Source organism: Galeopterus variegatus, unplaced genomic scaffold, assembly GCF_000696425.1.
Source record: "Galeopterus variegatus unplaced genomic scaffold, G_variegatus-3.0.2 Scaffold3094, whole genome shotgun sequence".
Lineage (NCBI taxonomy): Eukaryota > Metazoa > Chordata > Mammalia > Dermoptera > Cynocephalidae > Galeopterus > Galeopterus variegatus.
Genome location: NW_007729205.1, coordinates 179768 through 201824, shown reverse-complemented (window position 1 = coordinate 201824; position 22057 = coordinate 179768). Strand labels below are relative to the sequence as shown.

Sequence of the window (22057 nt, the reverse complement as noted above, 5' to 3'; positions counted from 1 at the left end):
AATCAATAGAAATAAGAGGAAGAATATGCCACAAAAAGAAAAAGAATATTACAACTTAAGACCAAATTGAGAGTTTATTTTTTATTTATTTATTTTTAGCTCCCATAAATAAGTGAGAACATGTGATATTTCTCTTTCTGTGCCTGACTTGTTTTGCTTAAATATAATTCTCTCTAGGTCCATCCATGTTAAAATAAATAAATACACAAATAAACTGTGGGGCGAGAGGGAGACACAACAATTACAATTCCTTGAAGTTGATACGACAAGCAAACAGATATGAGGTTGTTTGGAGGGACGGGGGAGAGGAAGGAGGGAGGGAGGTTTTGGTAATGGGCCACAATAATCAACCACATTGTATATTGACAAAATAAAATAAAATTAAAAATAAATAAATACATAGACCATATTTTATATGGTATACCATATTTCACATGTAAATATGTACGTATTTATATTGTATTTTATGTGTTATATATATATATAAACAAATTGAGAGTTTAATTTTAAAAAACAAGGGAATGAGCAACATGGAAAACAACTCTGGTTTGAACTACCTAGGTAATTTTAATTTGTTAATTAACTTTGCTTAGCAGCCTTTCCCTTGAGCCATGTTTAGTTAAAAATTACTGATTCCAAAATATTATTTGAAATACTACATAATTAGTGATCCAGAGATGTTTTAACACCACAAAATATTGTTTCTAAGGAAAACATACACATATTCATATACTTACTGAAGATGTGGATACTTGAGTTATTCTTAACTGGTTTTCCAAATCTTGCACTTTATTTTTAAGTTCCATATTTTCTGTTTCTAAGTCTTGGATCTAAAAAGCAAATGATTATTGAATAGCTTTCAGAAACTTTTTCTTGGAAAATATTGGCTATGATATTGGCTATATTAATGAATAGGATTTTATATTATTTAAATTTTTAATGTTCTCTTTTGTGCATAGGGGAAAAATTGTTCCATAAAATTTGGGAAATACTGGAGGATTCTAGGTGACCAGAAAGACATTAACTTTAAAACTTATTTCTATGTGTGTGCAAATTTTATATTCTTAATGGCTCATCTTTGTGTTTGCTTGTTGCACTGTGCAATCTATACCCATAATCTTGGAGTATAACCGCAAGACAGTGAAACTTGCTCATGATGATTCTGAAGAGTGGAGAAAGGGTGTAATTTAATTACAAAGGAATCTGATCTGCATGGGAAACCACTTACCCAGCATCTGCTGCTTCTGCTGCTCTGATCCCCATGAGAAGCATCAGGAAGTGAAGCAAAGTCACATGAGAACACTAAGTTCTTGTGGGAATTCAATATAAAATAGTTAAAAACTGTGCAGGGGATCAGGAATGAAAAATTATAGGAACACAGTGAAAGCAGTTCCAATAAGTGTGGGGGAAATTTAATGGCAGGCCTTCTAAATTTGTTTGATGATATGCAAGTTTCCCTGTACTTACATCAAACGTATGTGAAACCACATGCTTAGTCTACTCACTCTTTTCTGTAACCCTGCAATCTGTTTTCTTGTTTCAACGTCTTTTCCTCCAGATTCTAGAAATTTCCTGTATGCCAGGTCAAATGCTTGGCCAATTGTTAAAGTTATCTCTTCAGCCTTTGTAAAAATCACACAAAAAGATTTATATTTTAGCAATAATGTGTAAAACTGTTCTTTGAATTCAGTAAAAGCATTCACATGAGTCACTCCAAGACATTCAATCAAGGCACTTCAAAAGGGCAATGGCTGAGGGTAGAGATGTAGTAAATGAGCAAAGTAGTCTGTGCTAACACGATAATTCAATGCCTACCCAGGCACAACACTGCTGGGGAGAAAAAAGAAGAGGCCATTAAAGAGTAGCTGTTGAAGGTGGAAGCAAGAGTTCTTTCATTCCTTCTCATCTCTTCATCATAGTATTTTTTTCCTAGTTGCTTTCCTCCCTTTCTCAAATATTTAGGGCCAGCTGCAGTTTCTTTTGTTGCTTTGCTACTTATTTCCTTTTCCTAGTGAGGAGGGTTTGTTAAACCCTGGGCAGATAACTTGAATGAGGCTGACTGGGTAGTGTCTGGGGAAAACCTGAGGTAAGCTCTCTCTAAATGGAGCAACTGCTTACTCAGCTCCAGGTAGTTGTTGCCTGCTGGAAACAAGTAACTCCAATCCAGAATTGTCAGATCTTAAATATGCAAGTGAGGTCAGAACATAAAATTTTATGAGAGCTCCCAATTTTAAATGATAGTTAAAAGTCTGTATTTTAGTAAAACAGTGTCGATTGAGCAATGTATGGCTGTCATCTGAATTTGTCCTGAATTTGTCAACAATTTACAATCTCTGCTCTATAAAACTAAAAATTGCCACAAATATCCCAAGTCCACCAGCTTATTCCTTCTCCATTCACATCTCCACTGATTTCATGGAGTCTTGCACAAAGTATACAGTAAATACTTATTTACTTAATTAACATTATAAAGAAATTTGGTAGAGGCATTAATTGATTTAATGCATCACAAATGTTATATTTGATGAGACCTCAAATGACAGAAAAATTAACAGTAATATAAAATATTGAAAATGCCATGCTTCAATTAATCTAATGCGAATCCTAATACTTTGTGAAATACTATGATCAGTCTAAAATGAAAATATATTTTACTAATAAAGCTTATATTATTTGACATTGTCATTTTTGCAGTTCACTGTTTGACGGGATTTAAGCATTAAAAAAATTTATACTGCTTAACCTAGTAAAAGAATGCAAAATGTGTGCATAACATTATATAGAAGGACCATCTGTCTTGCAACAAGTAGAAAAAAGACATGAAAATAAATAAACTACAATAAGCTACAGTAAAAAATGCTAAGTAAATGCCAGATACCAACATATGTGTGCTCAATGATTCAAACTATAAAAAATATATAAATGGAAAGGAATTTTGTTATGAAACAGTAGTAAAAAGTGGTTATGATTGATTGTGAGATTATGAATTAATTTTTTTGTTACTAATTTTAAAACTTTGGGTAGCATGTTTGTATTATTTTACAATAAAAGGCATTTTAAATTATGGTTTATTTTTTCTACCTTTTAAATAATGAGCTCAATGTGTCCTTTTAATAAGACATTATGTTCTCCTCAATATTCAATGTGTACACTATAGAGAATCATTTAAAGAGCATCAATGTTGATTCATCATTAATACCATTTGACTTCATATTATTTATTTGTAATAACAATTTTTTAAAAACCATACTCTCTTTTTATAATTAAAAATCTCTATTGAACATTTAGCTGTCTGGTATTATTCTGCATACATTACCTCACTTGATTCTCATAGATTCCTTGATGTGAAGATTATTATGAAACTGCCATTCTGTAAGGTTGCATAATTTACTAATTTACTTATTAAGATCTCATAGTAAGTGAGTGGAAAACCTGGAGTTCAAATCCAAAATTTCTGATTCTCCAACCCTTATGCTTTTTGGGGGGATGGGATAAAATTTATATACAATGAAATGCAAATATAATTGTACAACCAGATGTGTTTTGATAAATATATATACCTATATAACCATTATCTCATTAAAGATATAGAATATTTCTATCCCCCCAGAAAGCCTCATACTCCTATTTCTAGTCAAATTACATCTATTATAGGCAACCATTGCTCTAATTTCTATCACCATAGATCAGTTTTGCCTGTCCTTGATATCCATAAAAATGGACACATATCATATGTGTTCTTTTGTGTTTGGCTTTTTTCCACTAACTTAATGTTTTGGAGTTTCACACATGTTGTATCTATCAATAACCCATTTGTTTTATTGCTGATTAGTGTCCCATGTTATGAATTGATTTATCCATTTTCCTATTGATGGACATTCATGCTGTTTTCAGTTCTTAGTCATTACAAATTAAACTGCTACAAACACCCTCGTAAAATCTTTTTGTAGACATATGTTTACATGTCTCTGGGTAAAGATCTAGAATGTAATTACTAAATCATAGGATATGTCTATGTTTAACATTGTAAGAAACTTCCAAACTGTTTTCCAAACAATCATACAATTTTACATTCCCACTAGCAGTGAGAGTTTCAGTTGCTCCACATTCTCACCAACATCAGATACGGACAGTCTTTTTCACTGTACTCCTTTTACTGCATGAATGATGTCATATCAATGTGTTTCTAATTTACATTTCCCTATTGTTAGAGCTCAGTTTCACGTGCTCATTTGCCTTTTTAATGCTCTCCTGAATGAACTATGTATTCAAGTCTCCTGCCCATTTGTATTAAGTGTTCTGTATTTTTATTACTGATTTTTTAGGAGTTCTTTATATATTCTGGGTACAAATCCTTTTTCAGATATATGTATTGAGAACACAGTCTCAGAGTATGTGGCTTGTAATTTCACCTTGTTAATAATGTTGATAGATTAACAGAAAATTTTTATTTTTGATAAAGTCCATTGTATCCCCCCTCCCTTATTATTATTTTTTTTTCTGGTAATGTTTAGTGCTTTGGGGATCCTTTCTAAGAAATCATTGTTCATCCAAAGTTCATAAAAATATTTTCTGATGATTTTTAACCAAAGTTTTGTTTGAAAGTACAAAAGCTTCTACTTTTGTGTCTATGATCCATTTCAAATTATTTTTATGTAACATAGTTGGGGTTAATTCTTATAATTTTCCTCATATATTTAGCTCTGATGGCATTGCCAAAAGACTTTCCTTTTTCCTTTGAATTGTCTTGTCACATTTGTGGAAAATAAATTGAGCATGTATGTGTGAATATTCCTGGACCCTACAATATGGTTCTTTATTGTCTATCATTACATTAATACCACCCTGTCTTGATAATAGTTTTTTAAATTAAGTTTTGATATCAGGTAGCATGTGTCCCCCTACTTCAGTCTTCTCAAGAGTAATTTTTCCTGTTCTAGGCTACTATTTGTATTACCATATTAGAGGTAACTTTTCAATTTCTACTAAAAATTGCACTGCAATTTTGATCAGAATTGTATTAAATCTATGAATCAATTTGGTAGAATTTAATTAAGAAGGTTTAATTAAATTGAGTCTTCCAATGCATAAATATGGTATATTTCTCTCATTATTTTAGGTTTTATTTACTTTCAGCAATACATTGTAGATTTCAGTGCAGATGCCTTTGCACATCTTACATAAAATAATATGTAATCCTAGTTATTTTATGTTTGCTGATGCTATAGTAGATTTTTATTTTTTGTGTAGTAGAAGAAACACAATTTATCTATACTGACCTTATATTTTGTGTTCTTGCTAAATTTGTTTCATAATTCTAGTAGTTTGTAGACTCTCAGGATATTTTGTGTAAAAAATTTTATATTCTATCTACAAAAAAGAGTTTTGCATCTTCCTTTTCAATTTTTATGCTCTTTCTTCCCTGCCTAATTACTAGCTAAGACATCTAATACCATGTTAAATAGAGGTGATGAGAATAAATAACTTTGCTTTCTTCCCAATCTTAGGGGGAAAGCATTCAATAATTCATAATTGATTAATGATTGATGAATATAATTATTAATGAATCATAATTGATGAATTATAATGCTACCTGTATTTTTTATCTCAATAATAAAAAAAGCTCTTCTAAACCTAGTATGCTGTAAATTTTATTCTCAAATGGGTTGAATTTTGTATAGTACTTTTTCTATATCTAGATGATTTTTTATATCTGAGATGATTTTGTTGTTGTTATTATTCTGTTCAGATGTTGCATTATGCTGACTTTCTTATGTTAAACCAAACTTGTACTCTTGGGATAAACCCCACATGGTAATAATGTATTATTTATTTTATATATTTATATACTGCTGAATTCAATTTGGAATTGTTATGTTAAGAAACATTAAGTCTATGTCACAAAGAACACAGGTCTATAATTTTTGTTTTTGGTAAGGTCTTTGTCAGGTTTTATCTAAGGGTAACACTGGCTTCTATTTTTTCGCTTGTATTTATCTTAATATTTAAAGTGTGTCTCTTCTAGAGAGAGAAGAGCTGGGCATTTAAAAAATCCTGTTGAAAATCTCAGCCTTTGATTGGTGTATTTAGTCCATTTACATTTAACTTGTTCTTTATTTTTATTTGTCTCATCTGTTTTTATGTTCTCTGTTCCTCCTTTCCTACCTTCTTTTAATTTTATTAAAAAATATATTGTTTTCTCTGTAGGCTTTTAGCTATACCCCTTTTCATTACATTTTAAAGATTGCTCTAGTGATTAAAGTATATTTATCATTAATTTAGCATGATCTACTTAGACTTAATATGGTATCATCATACATAAATAATAACTACCTTAAAATAGTGTAAATCCATTAAGTCCAATAGCATAAGTCCTTTGTGCTATTATTGTCATATGTTAACATCATGAAACAACTGTGATGTTATAACTTTTGCTTTGAACAGTTAGCTCTGTTTTAAAGAATGGAAGAAAATAAAAGAGAATTTTTTTACAGCTACCCACATTTTTACCATTTCCAGTGCATTTTTTTTTCTTCTTCTTTTTCCTTTCCGCATATTTGAGTTTCCGTTTGGTGTTATTTCCCTTCAGGCTGAAGAACTTTCTTTAGAATATTTTGCAGTGCAGTTCTGCTAGCAATAATCCATTCCAGTTTCATTTATTTCAAAAAATGTTATATTTTGACTCAAATTTTGAGAGATCTTTTCGATGGATGCACAATTCTATTTTGGCATCTTTTCACTTGATTAATATTAAAGGTATCATTATACAGTATTCTTCTCTGGACCCATTGATACTGATGAAAATTCAGTTGCCACTCATACTACTTTTTTTATCTATACGTGATGATATAATGTGACTTTTTTTCTCTGCTTATAAGATCCATTCATTCATTCATTCTCTCTCTTGCAGATATTCTATATTATAACTAGTGTATTTTTATATTTATTCAACTTGAAATTTGCTGAGTTTCTCAAGTTTGTAATTTGGTCATTTTCATCCCATTTGGGAACTCTTCAGGCAGTATTTTTTTCTACTCTCTTATCTCTCTCCTGTCTTCTTATTATTTTAGATTTACATATATTAGAACACTCTATATTGTCCCACAGGTGATTGTAGCTTTGTTATTATTTTCATCATCATTCTCATCATTTATTTTTCTCTGTTCATTTAATTGGATAACTTCTGTCATCTATCTTCAAGATAAATGACCTTTTTTTACCCCCATCCCAAATAGGATGTTAAGCCTATCCATTTTTTTTTTCCACTTCAGGTATTTTAACTAACCATTTAGCTCTTCTTTTACTTTTTCCATTTTATTGATGGTTTTTACCTTTAATTTTTATTGATCCAAAAACATCAATAACCTGATAAAAAACAAATTTTACACAAATTTCAGGTTTGAATGGAAGTCCAAAAAGAAGTAAAAAGGAGAATGCTAATAGAATGAAAAAACAAATGGTACTTACTCTGGAAATAACTCCTAATACAGGACTAGATCCAATATTTTCAGTTCAGTTTGTTTATGTGGTTGTTTTTTTAAAATGTAAAAGTGACAGTTTATAATAGTATAAATTTATGGGGTACAAAGTGATGTTATGATTTATGAATGCAATGTGGAATAATTAAGTTAAGCTACTTCTACTTCCACTATTTAACAATTTTTTTTGTAGTGATGACATTTGAAATTTACTCTCAGCAATTTTGAAATGCACAAGACTCTGTTATTAACTATATTCACCACACTGTGCAATAGAACTAAAAAAACCACTATATTCCTCCTGTCTACCTGATTCAATGCAATTCCTATCAAAATTCTGACATAATTTTTCATAGAAATAGAAAAAAAAATCCTAAAATTCATATGGAACCCCCCCCCCCACAAAACCCCAAATAGCTAAGGCAATCATGAAGAAAAAGAACAAAGCTGGAGGTATCACACTACCTGATTTTGAACTATGCTACAAAGCTATAGTAATTAAAACAGCATAGTCCTGGCAAAAGACACATCAACCAATAGAACAGAGTGGAAATCCCATTAATGAACCCACACATGTCTGGTCAATTGATTTTTGACAAAGGTACCAAGAATATGCAATAGTAAAAGGAAATGGTGTTGGGGTTGGCCGGTAAGCTCAGTTTGTTAGAACATGGTATCAGTAACACCAAGTTCAAGGGTTTGGATCCCCATAGCAGCCAGCCACCCCCACATCCCTGAATAAATAAATAAATGGTTTGGGAAAAACTTGATATCCACATGCAGAAGAATGAAACTGGACCCTTATCTCACACCATATACAAAAACAAACTCAAAAGGGATTGAAGACTTAAAGGTAAGAGCAGAAGCCATAAAACTACTAGAGGAAAACATAGGGGAAAAGCTACGTGACATTGGTCTGGAAAATGAGTTTTTTAAATTGGCTCATTTTTATGTTTTCTATTTCTATGTGGAAATTTTTGTCCGTACTATTACCTTCTTTTTAAAAATATTTCCCCGAATATATTTGTAAAGCAGCATTAAAGTCATTGAGCATTACAGATAAACTTAAAATTTCCTTTAACTCTTAACTCTTAACCTTTATCTTGGCCCCTCCACCCTCCATGGAGGTAACTACACTTTATCATTCTAGTCATACATTATGAGCTTTGCATATATTTACCTATATGTGTATGTTTACACATGCTATAACAGTACAATAATAACAGTTTGATTATGGAATCAACTAGTTAATTTCAAACTTCCCATCATATATTCAATTCCATTACATCCGCTATCTACCTTTCACCAATAATAATATTATTAAATTTTAATGATATTAACTTCAAATAATAATATTAAAATGTAATATGTTGGTCTACATACTATATGAGATGTTACATATGTAGTCTTAATTGATTTTATACTCATAAATTTGTGAAATAGATGCTATTTTCAACTTACAGATGAAGAGTAAAATATTCAGAAACATTAATTTGCCCATTGAAATAGCTTATGAATGACACAATAGAAATTTGAGTTTCTCTTTGCTAATGTTAAAAAGTCCATGTCTTTACCCTTATGCCACTTTGTTCTCTACACAAGTATAATGCTCTATATCAGAAAAATATATAGTTATTGTCAACAAACACTATGTAATATGAACCCTAAAATTAAATCCATATATCTATGACAGAAATGACACACTCTAATGGATTTAGTGGTTACTCAAACAAAACATTTTGGTTATATACAATTAGCAGAAAAAGATCCCAAATCCTAGTAAATAAATTTGAAATCTTCTTAATTTCAACAGTCCATAAAACAGTGTGCTGTCAATCTTAATTTTAAAAAAAATAAAAATAGCCTTATGAGGCACATTAAACTCTTCAATATTTCATAATTTAAAATGAAACATAGAGATTCTGTAAACAACTACAGCAACTTCTTACTCAAAAAATCCTTTATATTACCCCAAAATTGTATCTTTAAAAACAAATAATGTTTCAAGCCCCATTAATAGAGAATATGAGGTAGGCTGCATAATCAGTGAATTCACATTAAGAAACTCTGTGCTTCTTGATTAAAATAATTTTATAAGTTAAAAGGAAAACAATAAAGAACTGTGTTCTTCTACTCAACTAGCATTGTTAGACAACCAGTATAGGATAGTGCTAATAATTGCACAAAATCTGAGTACTTGGCTCAAAACACCAAATATGTAAGTCTTACAATAATCACATACAAAAGAATATCAGATATTTTAATTAATTAAAATTATTTTCCTGGTGTACATTTGGTCACACCTGCTTTTTGGCAGAATTAGCCAATTCATTGGAGTTTCTTAACTCAGGGATTTGATATATAAATTTTAGTATTTCATGAAGTAGAAAGAGATGGAAACTAGTAGTAGAGGGAAAAGATTCATCAACAATAAGCTTTCAGATCACAATTATCAACTAATTATATTAGGTTGATCACTAAACTACAAAAAATTACTTTTTTTCCCCGATCATGTAGTAAAATATAAGGAGAAAGAATATTTTTAAATACAGGTTTGTTTTAAAAAATTATTATAAGGCAAAGATGAAATGGAATCATAATAATATATAATAAATAACTTCAAAAAAATAGACCTTGTGAAAAGACTGGATGCAATGATTCCTTCCAGTAGTAATCATGTATAATTCTTTTGACAATGAACCTTTTTTTTTTTTTTTTACAGAGAATTAATTAAAAAGTAAGAGAGGTTTTAAGCCTTGTCTTATTTTATATTCCATTCTACATAGCTAAAAACAAACATGCAAGTAACCAAAAAAAAAAAATGTGAGGAATGTAACAGTTTCATCCGTTGTTTGGGGGCTACTCTTTAAAATTGTAGTAAAAGCAGCATCCAGTGAATAATGTAAATCTTAATAATACAACATGATGGTAGCAATAAAGTGAATTCCAGTTTTGTAATATACTAGGGTAGGCCTTCATCTAAATTTCAAGCTGATAATTTGGAGTCTTAATTCTGTCACTATCTAACCTGGAAAGGCACTAAATCTTTCTGGCCTGTATTTGCTTAAAATAAGACAAAAAGTTTGGTCCAAATAGGCCGTAATTTTTTTTCCAGGTTTTTTAAAGTAAACTTTTTAACTTGTGATAATTTTAGATTTACATTTAGTTGAAAGAAATAATAGAGAGATCCTCTGTACCCTTCATCCAGGCTCTCCCAGTGGTAACATACTGCAAAACTATAGTAGAAATTAAAACCAGGGTATTGATAACCATATAGTCAAGATACAGAATAATTGCGTTACCACAGTAAATCCTCATTTCGATGCTTTATTAGGAACACCCTCTTCCAGCACACCTTCACACTTTCCTTAACCCCTGGCAAACACTAATCAGTTCTCCATTTCTACAGTTTTGCCATTTTAAGAATGTTATAGAAATGGAATCATAGAATATATAAGCTTTTTAGATTCATTTTTTTCACTAGAGTCATCCAGGTTGTTGCATATATCAAAAGCTCAAATCCTTTTCATTACAATGTAGTGTTCCATTATTGGGATGTAACAAGGTTTGTGTAACCATTCATCCATTTTCTGGGTTGTATGTAGTTTTTGGTTATTTTGAATAACTTGCTATTAATATTCATGTATAGGTTTTTTGTGTGAGTATTTTAAGTTTTGATTTTTCTCAGAAAAATGTCCAAGTATTTTGACTGCCTTGAATCTATAGATCAATTTGGTAGTAAGTACATTTTCACAATGTTCATTTTTCCATTCAAGAGCATGGAATGTCTTTCCATCTTTGTGTGTCCTCTTTAATTTCTTTCAGTAGTATTTTGTAGTTCTCATTGTAGAGATCTTTCATCTCCTTTAAACTGATTCATAGGTATTTTATTTTTTTGGTGACTATTGTAAATGGGCTAGTTTTCTTGATTTCTTTCTTTGCTAATTCATTGTTGAAGTAAAAACATGCTACTGATTTTTGCATGTAGATTTTGTATCCTGCAACTATACTAAAATCATTTATCAAATCTAAGAGTTTTCTTGTAGAGTCCTTAGGCTATTCTATATATAGGATCATGTCATCTGCAAACAGGACATTTGGCTTTCTTTTTTCTAATCTTTTTTCTAAAGAAATTTATTTCTTTCTCTTGCCTGATTACTTTGGCTAGTACTAATAATACTATGTTAAATAGGAGTGGTGAGAGTGGGCATCCTTGTTTTGCTCCTGTTCTTAAGGATGTTCCTGTCCCCATTCAGGATGATATTGGTTGTGGGTTTGTTGTGTATGGCTTTTATTGTGTTGAAATATTTCCTTCTATACCTAATTTGCTGAGAGTCATTATCATGAAGGGATGCTGACTTTTGTCAAATTCTTTTTCTGTGTCTATTGAGATAATCACATGCTTTCAGTCCTTGGTTTTGTTGATGTGATGTATCAAACTTATTGACTTGCATATGTTGAACCTTCCTTGCATCCATGGATGAATTCCACTTGATTGTGGTGTATGATTTTTTTGACAAACTGCTGTATTCTATTTACTAATATTTTATTGAGAATTTTGTATCTATGTTTGTCAAAGATATTGGCCTATGGTTTTCTTTTTTGTTCTATCTTTGTCTGGTTGTGGTATCAGTGTGATGCTGGCCTCATAGGATGAGTTTGGGAGAATGACCTCTGTTTCAATTTTTTGGAGTAGTTTGAAGAGAATTGTATTAATTCCTTTTTAAAGGTTTGGTGGAATTCAACAGTAAAGCCATCCAGGGCTGGGCTGTTCTTTGTTGATAGACTGCTGATTACTGCTTCAGTTCATTGCTTGTTATTGGTGTGTTCAGGTTTCTTGGTTCAGTATTGGTAGTTTTTATGTGTGCAGAAATTTATCAAATTCATCTAGGTTTTCAAGTTTGCTGGCATATAGTTGTTTGTAATAGTCTCCAATGATTTATTTCTGTGGTATTAGTCATAATGTCTTCTTTTTTATTTCTAATTTTTGTTATTAGGGTTTTCTCTCTTCTTTTTTTAGTTAGCCTATATAATGGTTTGTCTAATTTGTTTATCTTCTCAAGACATATTTTTTGTTCCATTGATCTTTTGTATTGTGTTTTAAATTTCTATTTCATTTAGTTTTCCTCTGATCTTATTTCTTTCTGTCCATAAATTTTGGGATTTTATTGTTCTTGTTTTTCTAGTTCTTTGAAGTGAAGCATTAGGTTGTTTATTTGCAATATTTCTATTCTTCTGATGTAAGCATTTATTGCAATAAACTTCCTTCATAGAACTGCTTTTCCAGCATCCCACAGGTTTTGGTATGACATGTCTTTATTTCCATTAGTTTTGAGAAATTTTAATTTCCCATTTAATTTCTTCTTGGACCTATATGTCATTCAGGAGTATCTTATTTAATTTCCATGTGTTTGTATAGTTTCCAGACTTTTGCTTGTTCTGGTTTCTAGTTTTAATTTGTTGTGGTCTGAAAAGATACTTGAAATGATTTTAGTTTTTAAAAATTTGTTGAGAAGTTATTTGTGACCTAACACATTGTCTATCCTGGTGAATGTTCCATATGCTGACAAGAAGAAAGTATATTCTGTGGTTGTGGATGAAATGTTCTGTTCGTATCTGCCAAAATCAATTGGTCTAAAGTATCGTTTAAATCCTGTGTTTCTCTGTTGATTTGTTGCCTAGATGAACTGTCCAATTTTGACAGAGGCGTGTTCAGGTCCCGAACAATTACCATATTTTGGTCTATCACTTTCCTTAGGTCTAATAGTATTTGCTTTGTATATCTGGGTGCTGCAATGTTGGGTGCATATATAATTATGATTGTTATGTCTTCTTACTGTATAGATCCCTTTATCATTATATAGTGGCCTTCTTTTTCTCTTCTTATAGTTCTTGGTTTAAAGTCTGTTTTACCTAATATAAGAATAGCTACTCTTGCTTGTTTTTGATTTCCATTTGTGTGGTATATCTTTTTCTGTCCATTCACTCTTAGTTTGTGTGTGTCTTTAGGGGTTAGGTGAGTCTCTTGTAGACAGCATACAGTTGGGTCTAGCTTTTTAATCTAATCCATCAGCCTGTGTCTTTTGAGTGGAGAATTTTATCCATTTACATTTGTGGTTGTTACTGAAAGGTATTGTCTTACATCTGGTATTTTATCAATTTTCATTTGGATGTTTTATATATATTTTGATTCTTTCTTTCCCTTTTATTGTTTGTCTTTGGTGTTTTTTGTTTTTTAGAGGTAGCAAGATACAGTTTCTTTGTCTTTTTCATTTACATCTTTGTTCTACCAGTGGGTTTTGTTCTTTCCTGTGTATTCATGGTAGTGATTATCATTTTTTGGATTCCAGATGCAGAACTCCCTAGAGGATTTCTTGTAGGGGTGGTTATGTTGTGGTGAACTCTTATAGTTTTAGTTTGTCTGGGAAAACACTATTTCTCCTTCATTTCTGAAAGATAGCCTTGCTGGGTATAGTATTCTTGGCTGGCATTTTTTTTCTGTTAGTATTTTGAATACATTATCCCATTCTCTTCTGACCTGTAGTTTTATTGAGAAATCTGCTATTAGTCTGATGGGGATACCCTTATAAATGATTGATGCTTTTCTCTTGCTGTTGTTTAGCTTCTCTCTGTCTTTGAGTTTTACCAGTTTGACTATAATGTGCCTCAGAGAGGATTTTTTTGAGCTGAATCTGTTTGGGGATCTTTGAACCTCCTCAATCTGAAGGTCCATGTTTCTTCCTAAACCTGGGATGTTTTCTGCTGTTATTTCATTGAATATCTTCTCAATGAATATCTTTTCCTTTTACCTCCCCTTCAGGAATACTCATGACTCAGATGTTTGTGTTAAGATTATATGCCATCTCTCTTCGATTTTCTTCATTTTGTAAAATTCTTTTTTCCTTTTGTTTTTTCATCTACCTGAGTTATTTTGAAGGGACTGTTTTCAGGATAAGAAATTCTTTCTTTTGGTGGCTCTAGCCTCCTGCACAAGACCTCAGTTTTGTTTTTATTTGATTAACTGACTCCTAGAGTTCCAAGAGTTCCACTACATTCTTTTCTAAAGTATTAATCTCTTTGTAAATTTCCTCCTTCATATCCTGGATAAATTTTCTCAGTTTTTTGTGTCATCTAACCGCATCTTCTTGTACCTCATTGAGTTTCCTAAGATTTTTACTCAGTATTAATTTTCAGTCATTTCAGGGGTTTCCTATTCTATGGGGTCTGGTTATTGAGAGTTACTGCATTCCTTTGGTGGGCTCATATTTTCTTGTTTTTTCATATTTCTAGTATCTCTGTGTGAATGTCTGGACATTCAGTAGAGCAGTTCCTTCTATTACTCTCCTTCCCTGAACTCCACTGGTGAACTTCACTGTGTCAATTCAGTTCAGTGGTTGGTGGTCCACCTGCACAGTGGCAGTGGCTGCTGCAGCTGCTGCTGTGATAGCAGGCCACCCTTGTGTTTGTGGTGGTGGTTGTGGAGGGCTGCTTGTGTGATGATGGTAGCTGCCTGGCAGCACCAGTAGTGACAGCACCTACAACAGTGGTAGTTGCAGCGGCCACCCACTTGGTTGTGGAGTCCACAGTCATGGCCCAATCAGTTATGGTGTCCACAGTTACAGTGGAATTACCTCACAATGGCAGCAGCACCCCCAGCTGCAACTGTCTCTCTGGCATCTATATTGTCTTTGGCAGCAGTTGGGTTAACTTGTGGGAATGGCAGCAAGCCCAGTGGCTGCAACTGCATCCCTTCTGTCTGTGGTGTCCTTGGTTGTGTTCTTGGTGGCAGTGGGGTTACATTGTGGGGGCAGCAATGGCACCCAGTGGTGGCTGAAACTGTCTCCCTCATTTCTGAGGTGTCCTTTGTGGCAGTGAGGTTACCTCGTGGGTGTGGCAGCAGCACCAGTAGTTGCAACTGCCTCCCTTGTGTCTGCAGTGTCTTTGGTGTCAGTGGATTTACTTTATGGTAATGGCAGCAGTGTTGGTGGCTGAAGCTGTCTCACTTGCATGTGCAGTGTCTTGGCAACAGTGGGGTTACCTCATGGGGGTGGCAGTGGCACCGACAGCTGCAAGTGTCTCCCTTGTGTCTGCAATATCTTTGGCAGCAGTGGGGTTAACTCCTGATTTTCAGAAGTTTGACTATGATATGTCTTGGTGTGCAGTTATTTGGATTAATCCTGTTTGGAGAGCAATTTTTAAAATCTATAGGTTTATGTCATTTGCCAAATTTGGGAATTTTTCAACTATTATTTCTTTATTATTTTTAAGGCTGTCTTTTTTCTTCTCTCTTTCCAGGACTTCAATGACACCCAAATGTTAGATATTCTGTTACAGTTCTACAGTCCCTGAGATTCTGTTTTGTTTTTGTTAGTGTATTGGTGGGTGCCTGCCAGTTATCTCACATGTGCCTGTTATCTGTGTGTTGTACAGATTGGACATTTCCTATTCGTCAGTCTTCCAAGTCACTGATTCTTTTCTCTTTCCCCTCTATTCTGCTAGTAAGCCCATACATTGATTTTTTTTTAGGTGGTTATTATATTTTTCAGTTGTAATATTTCCAGGTGGGTTTTCTTTATATTTTCTATTTTATCGCTTAGATTTTGTTTTCTTGATAGGACTTTTTACTTTTTCGCTTGTTTCAAACATGCTTGTAATTGCTCATTTTATTATGTTTTATGCTGGTTTATTTCAAATATTTGTGTTAGAATTATAAGATCTCTGACATAGTGTTGGTATATACTGGTTGTGGTTATAATTTAGTTTAAGATCTTCCTGTTTCTTGGTATAAAGAGTGATTTTCAGTTGAATCTGGATATATTATGTTTTGAAATTCTAGGAATTATTTAGACCTTCTGTTTTAGGTCGCCACCTTTGACACAATTCCAGTAGGTAATAGGGTGAATAAGCACTGCCTCATTAGTGCCTGGTGAAGATAGAGGTTCAGCTTCCTCACTTGGCAGGATTGAGCATTCTGGTTTTCTATGTGGTCCTCACTGTCACCGTGGAGGGAGGAAGACTCTTTAATGCAACAAGATATTGTTAATAGAGTAGTGAATTCCAGTTTTGTGGCATACTAGGGTAGGTTACATTTATCTTTCAAACTCTCAACAATTTCACAGAAGGAAGGGCTGGAAAGATAAAATACAATGAGTGAATAAGGTACAAGCCCCAATAAGAGCAAATGGACTCTGAAATGGGTTACAGTTATGAGAACAAATATTGTATGATGGGAAAAATGCAACAATGGGAATCTAACATCTTAGATTTTAATTCTGATTGTGTCACAACTTAGTTTTGTAACTTTGGGAAACAGTTAACCTCTCTGGCCTTGGTTTCTTAAAATGAGAAGAAAGAATTGTGCCAATCATGATATAATTTATTTCCTGTTTTAATATCCTATAATTAACTATTTAAAATGAGAATTAAGATGGCATATCAAAAATTTCATATACATATAAAATTAATTTTATAAGTATAGTCATTATTACAATTACAGCCAATAAAACCTCATAGTGAAGATGAAATAATGAAATTTTGAGGAAACATGTCCTTTTTGAAGTCATGAAGGTGATGGCAACTTATAGTTGGAGAGATATCTTAGACCCTTTTCAAAGCCAAAATTATCATCTACCTGCAACTGAATTACTTGGTGAAACTGCTAAATGTAGATTTTCTGGGTATCATCCCCAATCAATAAGAATTTTTCTTGACGTGAGTCCTCAAAAACTGTATTTTAAAAGACATCCCTTATGATTTTTACATACACTAATGATTGTGAATGTTTAAGATGATGAATATGTTAATTACCCTGGTTTGATTATTACACAATGTATACATGTATTGAAATATCCTGTTGTACTCTATAAGTATGTGCAATTAAAAATAAATTTTTTAAAAAAAGAAAAAAATTTAACTACACAGGGGTTCTAGCAAGCTTATATTTTAAATGTTTATGCAACAAATTTGGATGGGGATCAAAGAAAGATAAAACAAATGGCACAAATCTATGAGAAGACTAATATGTACAGTGAACCAAATTATGAATATTTCAAAAGGACCTCAAAGAAGTTTATTTCTATGTGTAAGGCATGAAAAAAGGAAAACTGAGTTTTCTGCTTGGTGAAAGTGCTAAAAGGTTATTTTATCTTACACATAGAAGATATTCAACAAATATCAACTTTAATCTTCTCAATCACATTGAGAAAAACATCTGCAAACAATCATGGCTAAGAAGCACTTGAAATATGTAAACATAATACATTCATTCAACAAGATATATTTCACAAACAATTTGAAATTCACATAAAATTCCTTTTTTTACACATAATATTGTCTTATATGGGTAAGCACACTGTTCTGATGAGATGTATCATAATGTTCACCAAATTCTTAAAAGGTATTATGATGCCAAGTAGCTTAGTGCATTAGCTTGACTTTTTATAGCACTATAATTTGAAAGTTTCAGAAAATAACTTTCTCTACATTTGGGAAATGTTCAACATGGTCTTTTCCTTAAGGAAAAATTGACTGAGCATCTATTGTCCACTTGACGTAGGAGTTACATGGACAAATAAAAAGGTATTTGCTGTCAAAAAGTTCACATACTGATACCAGATAAATAAATTATAATAGTGATAACATTAGTCCTCTGCTATTTTTGATAGCAAGAAAAATTAGCAAATAGATAAAGTAAGTCTTATTTCCTCTCTAAACAAATAACGTTGTTGAGGTTAGATGGTCTTCATTCATTGAAGCCATCAATGGCTGCAATGTGTGCTTGGAATTTACATCTTATGTTTTGTAACAGGAACTCAGACTAGGTTATCATTAGAATTAGCTTATGCTTATAATTGAGACACATGGTTTTCCTTAAGGTTCCAGATGATTAAAGAACTGCTGCAGAACTTAACTTTGGAATTTCCTAGTTGTGCTGACTTGCTAAGAACTTCAGATTACATTCAAAGCAAACACACTCACACTCACACACACGCATGAACATACAAACATGATTCTATTACATTTCATTATATTAAGTTTTCTGAATAATGAACATCAAAAACCAAATTTGCAAATACTGGAAATTTTTTGAAGAGTCATACAGATTTTATTTCCTGGGGATTACAATATTTATTTTCATCAAATCCATCACATTTCAGGGAAAGAAAAACAAAACACTTTTGCTCACCAGCACTCTTTGTATTATGGGCATTTGCTAAATCATATTTGAGATTAAAATTTAAAAATAAATTAAATGATTATAAATAAGAGAAATAAATGCATAACATAAGCAGGCATGACATTGTAACAAAAGAAATTTGCATGCAAGCTTATGTCAGTAACATGAGAATTTAGTTAAGGATGAAATCCTGAAACATATTCTCATGACAGGATGAATCTATTAGTGCAGTTAAGTATTTGCAGACCTTTTTTCATTTCCAAATACTTTACTAATGCCAGAAACAAGACAAGTCCTGGCTTGTAAAACAGAACAAACCAATCTAAAACATCTGGCATACTTACACACTTTTCGCTGTCAAATACATAGCACAAATGTTTATTTGACTCAGAATCTTTGCATATGAAAGTAAATATCCTCTTGTCAGTTTTATCATCTGCACAAAATGATATTCTATGAAGCTGGCAATTGTGTTGAACTTCCTGTGAACACAGATAGAAATAAACATAGTTGATGGGATTCTTTTTCATTTTCTGAAATACCAGCTTGTGTTAATAACGTATAACTTGTGACTTTAAAAGTTGAACAATCATCTGTTAAGCTTTTGTTTTATAATTACATACACCCTAAACTTAAACAAATACATAATGTAGATGCACATCTTGACTCAGCATTAAACTAAGATATTCATTTCAACAGTATCTAGAGAAACATAAGCATAACACAAGAGGATCAGAGGTTCATGGACTATCTTGAGCTACAAAGGATCTTAAGAGACTGTATACTTTAAACCCTACAAGTTTACACAGGAGGACACTGAGGTCCAGAGAGATTAAGATACCTCTACAAGATTAAAGAATTAGCGGAGTCCTTTTAAAACAGAACACTTTTCATTTTATCTCACTGTTACTAACAAGTATTACAGTTTAGAACACAGGCTTATCTGCACACAATTTTGTGTGAAACATACTACCATGTCATCTTTAGTTTTCTTATTAAATTTTATTTTATGTATCTTCATGGTTACAGAACCTCACAAAATATCAGGTATATTCTTAATCAACATAAAAATATTTACATAATGTAAATAATTAAATAATTTTTTAAAATTAATATTATTTAGTCAAAAGATCAAGCATTTAACACTTCACTTATATGCATAAGATTAGTCATATTATTATATAGAAACTCAGGTCACCTGCATTACTTAGTGGGTATTGTAAAAGATTGGGGATGGAAGCAATTGTAGTTTCACCCAAGTAAGACTGGCTGAATGTCTCCCCAGAAAGCCTTATTTTAGCTTATAAAATAATAGTGTTTCTCTAAAGATGGTTTCAGACTACCTGTAGCACAAATACCTGGGGTGTCTTTATCCTTGTCTTTATCCCAGCTGAGTCAGAATCTCAAAGATTTGGGTCAAGATAAGTATCACTGATGTAGAGATCCTTATCCTTCCAAGCTCAGAGTTTGATTTGTCAGCTTTCTGGGATCTGATCTATCACTCTAATTCACATTACTGTTCATCAGACCAAAAATGAGTACATAAAATGACATATACAAATAAATGCTAAGATAATTTGTTTACAGCAATGCATTCTTTCCCTGCATAGAAATCAAATGGTAAGTCATCAAAGAGCTGCTTGGTAAGCATGAGAATTAAAATGAGAAACTATATTATATGATAATAATGCTTGTCATAATTACCAGATAGCTTGATCCATTCATTTCAACAGCTGGGTGAATCAATGCCAAAAAGGGGTACTTAAGTAAGTTAAGATTTTCTTGAGGGCATCTTCCATGTCATGTGGTCAAAGTTAAGATGAACAATGACCACGTTTGCCAGAGAGTTTCCTTTTCCTATATTTTGTTGGACTGACCAGTCCCCTTTCTCATTAACATATTTTTTTGTTTTAATGTCAATACAGTCAGTCAAATAGCTAAGGCTATCCCTTAGCTGCACTGTAGCTTACAAATACTGATAGGAGTTCTGCAACAGTTTATTAATCATATAGTATGTTAATGAGACATAAAGAGGAAATATCATTGCTATATGATATAGAAAAAGATTCCTTTACATAGCTGGTGATGAAATCTACATAGTCCCTCATTCACTCACCAACCAGTATGATCACGGAAAGGCTTTGGTTATAAACAATTGATAGTAACCTAATGTTTGTTTATATTAGCAAAGGTATCTTTCTACAAAAGACTAGGGAGTTGAAAGTTGTAATTTCATTATTTTTGTAAGATTTTTTTGCTGTACTTTTAATAGATCTTTATGAATTTTAAATACAGCACTAAATTTGGGTGAGACAGGATAAGGAGATTAGGAAACAAAATAAACCACAGTAAGAAAACACATACCCTTCAATATTAGTGATATTTTATTAGAGTTGAAACAAAAAATCAGTAAATGTTTTTATCCTCAATTCATCCACACCACCTGTTTCCAGCACCACATCATCTTTATCTGGAGGACAAGTGAGAAATGCAGAAAAAGAAAAGACACAGAAAGAAATGTATAGGAGCCAATTATTACTGAGGTTGCTTTGCTTCCATTTTCATCCATCCAAGTGGGAAAGAAAAATAGAGATTTTATTTTCTATAAAGAAAGCCCACATTAGATTAATAATGTATTTTAAAATCTTGTCTCACGCATGTATATTTAACTATAAATAAATTTACTTTAGGAGCATCATATTTAGTTGTCTTTTTTTCCTAAATTAAAGCTTATAGCTAAAATAAAATGAAGAAAAGATTTTTTTTCCTGGTTCACTCATGTCTTCTCAAATAGTGGTTTCTAAATTCACGTCTGTGAAAAGGCTGTATCAAAGTTACCTGGGAAGGTCACGTTTTCTCTCTCTCTCTCTGTCTCTCTTTCTATGTGCATATATACACATACCAAGCCTTTTTCTGAAGATTGGGATTCTGAAAGGCCTGGGTGGACTCCAGCAATCAGTTTTAGGGATGTCCTGGGGGCAATGATACTCAGAAGAGCTTGTAAGTCCCTGTTTTAGATTACCTACATTTGTAAATGGATTTAAAAATGGTATTTTCTATATATGAGTAAGAGATATTCACTGTATATTCATATGTAATATAACTGAACATATAAAACATCTCAAACATTTTTAAACTCCAAGATTGCTCTTCAGGTTAGTTAGGGATAAAAAGAGGTGCTACTTTCCCATTAAAAGTTCAGAAGACTTATATTTTGGGAGAAATTCAATTGAGTGTCTTAAAATTAGCTATTCAGTGTAGAAAATTAAGACTTTCAGATGAGAAAAAAAGCAATGATATTATTTATCAGGGTAAGTCAATATAGGATGATCAATAGTCAACTGGTTAATCATGTTGAGTTGAATGCCATGTCACTGATAGTTTGTAAATGGCGTTTAGGTTG

The 22057-nt window shown here is 32.2% G+C and overlaps 1 protein-coding gene across 3 annotated transcripts in view; it reads right to left on the bottom strand.

Moving 5' to 3' along the window:
- GULP1 (GULP, engulfment adaptor PTB domain containing 1) overlaps window positions 1–22057 on the bottom strand; it is a 113445-nt gene that overhangs the window by 24646 nt on the left and 66742 nt on the right. For 2 of the 3 annotated variants that reach the window (XM_008583954.1, XM_008583955.1), the window contains exons 5-8: window positions 18999–19136; window positions 1506–1622; window positions 1229–1252; window positions 738–830 (exon numbers count right to left, since the gene is read on the bottom strand). In XM_008583954.1, coding sequence (XP_008582176.1) covers window positions 738–830; window positions 1229–1252; window positions 1506–1622; window positions 18999–19136 — 372 coding nt within the window. The remainder of the gene's footprint in view (window positions 1–737; window positions 831–1228; window positions 1253–1505; window positions 1623–18998; window positions 19137–22057) is intronic. The other variant, XM_008583956.1, reaches the window with a different exon arrangement.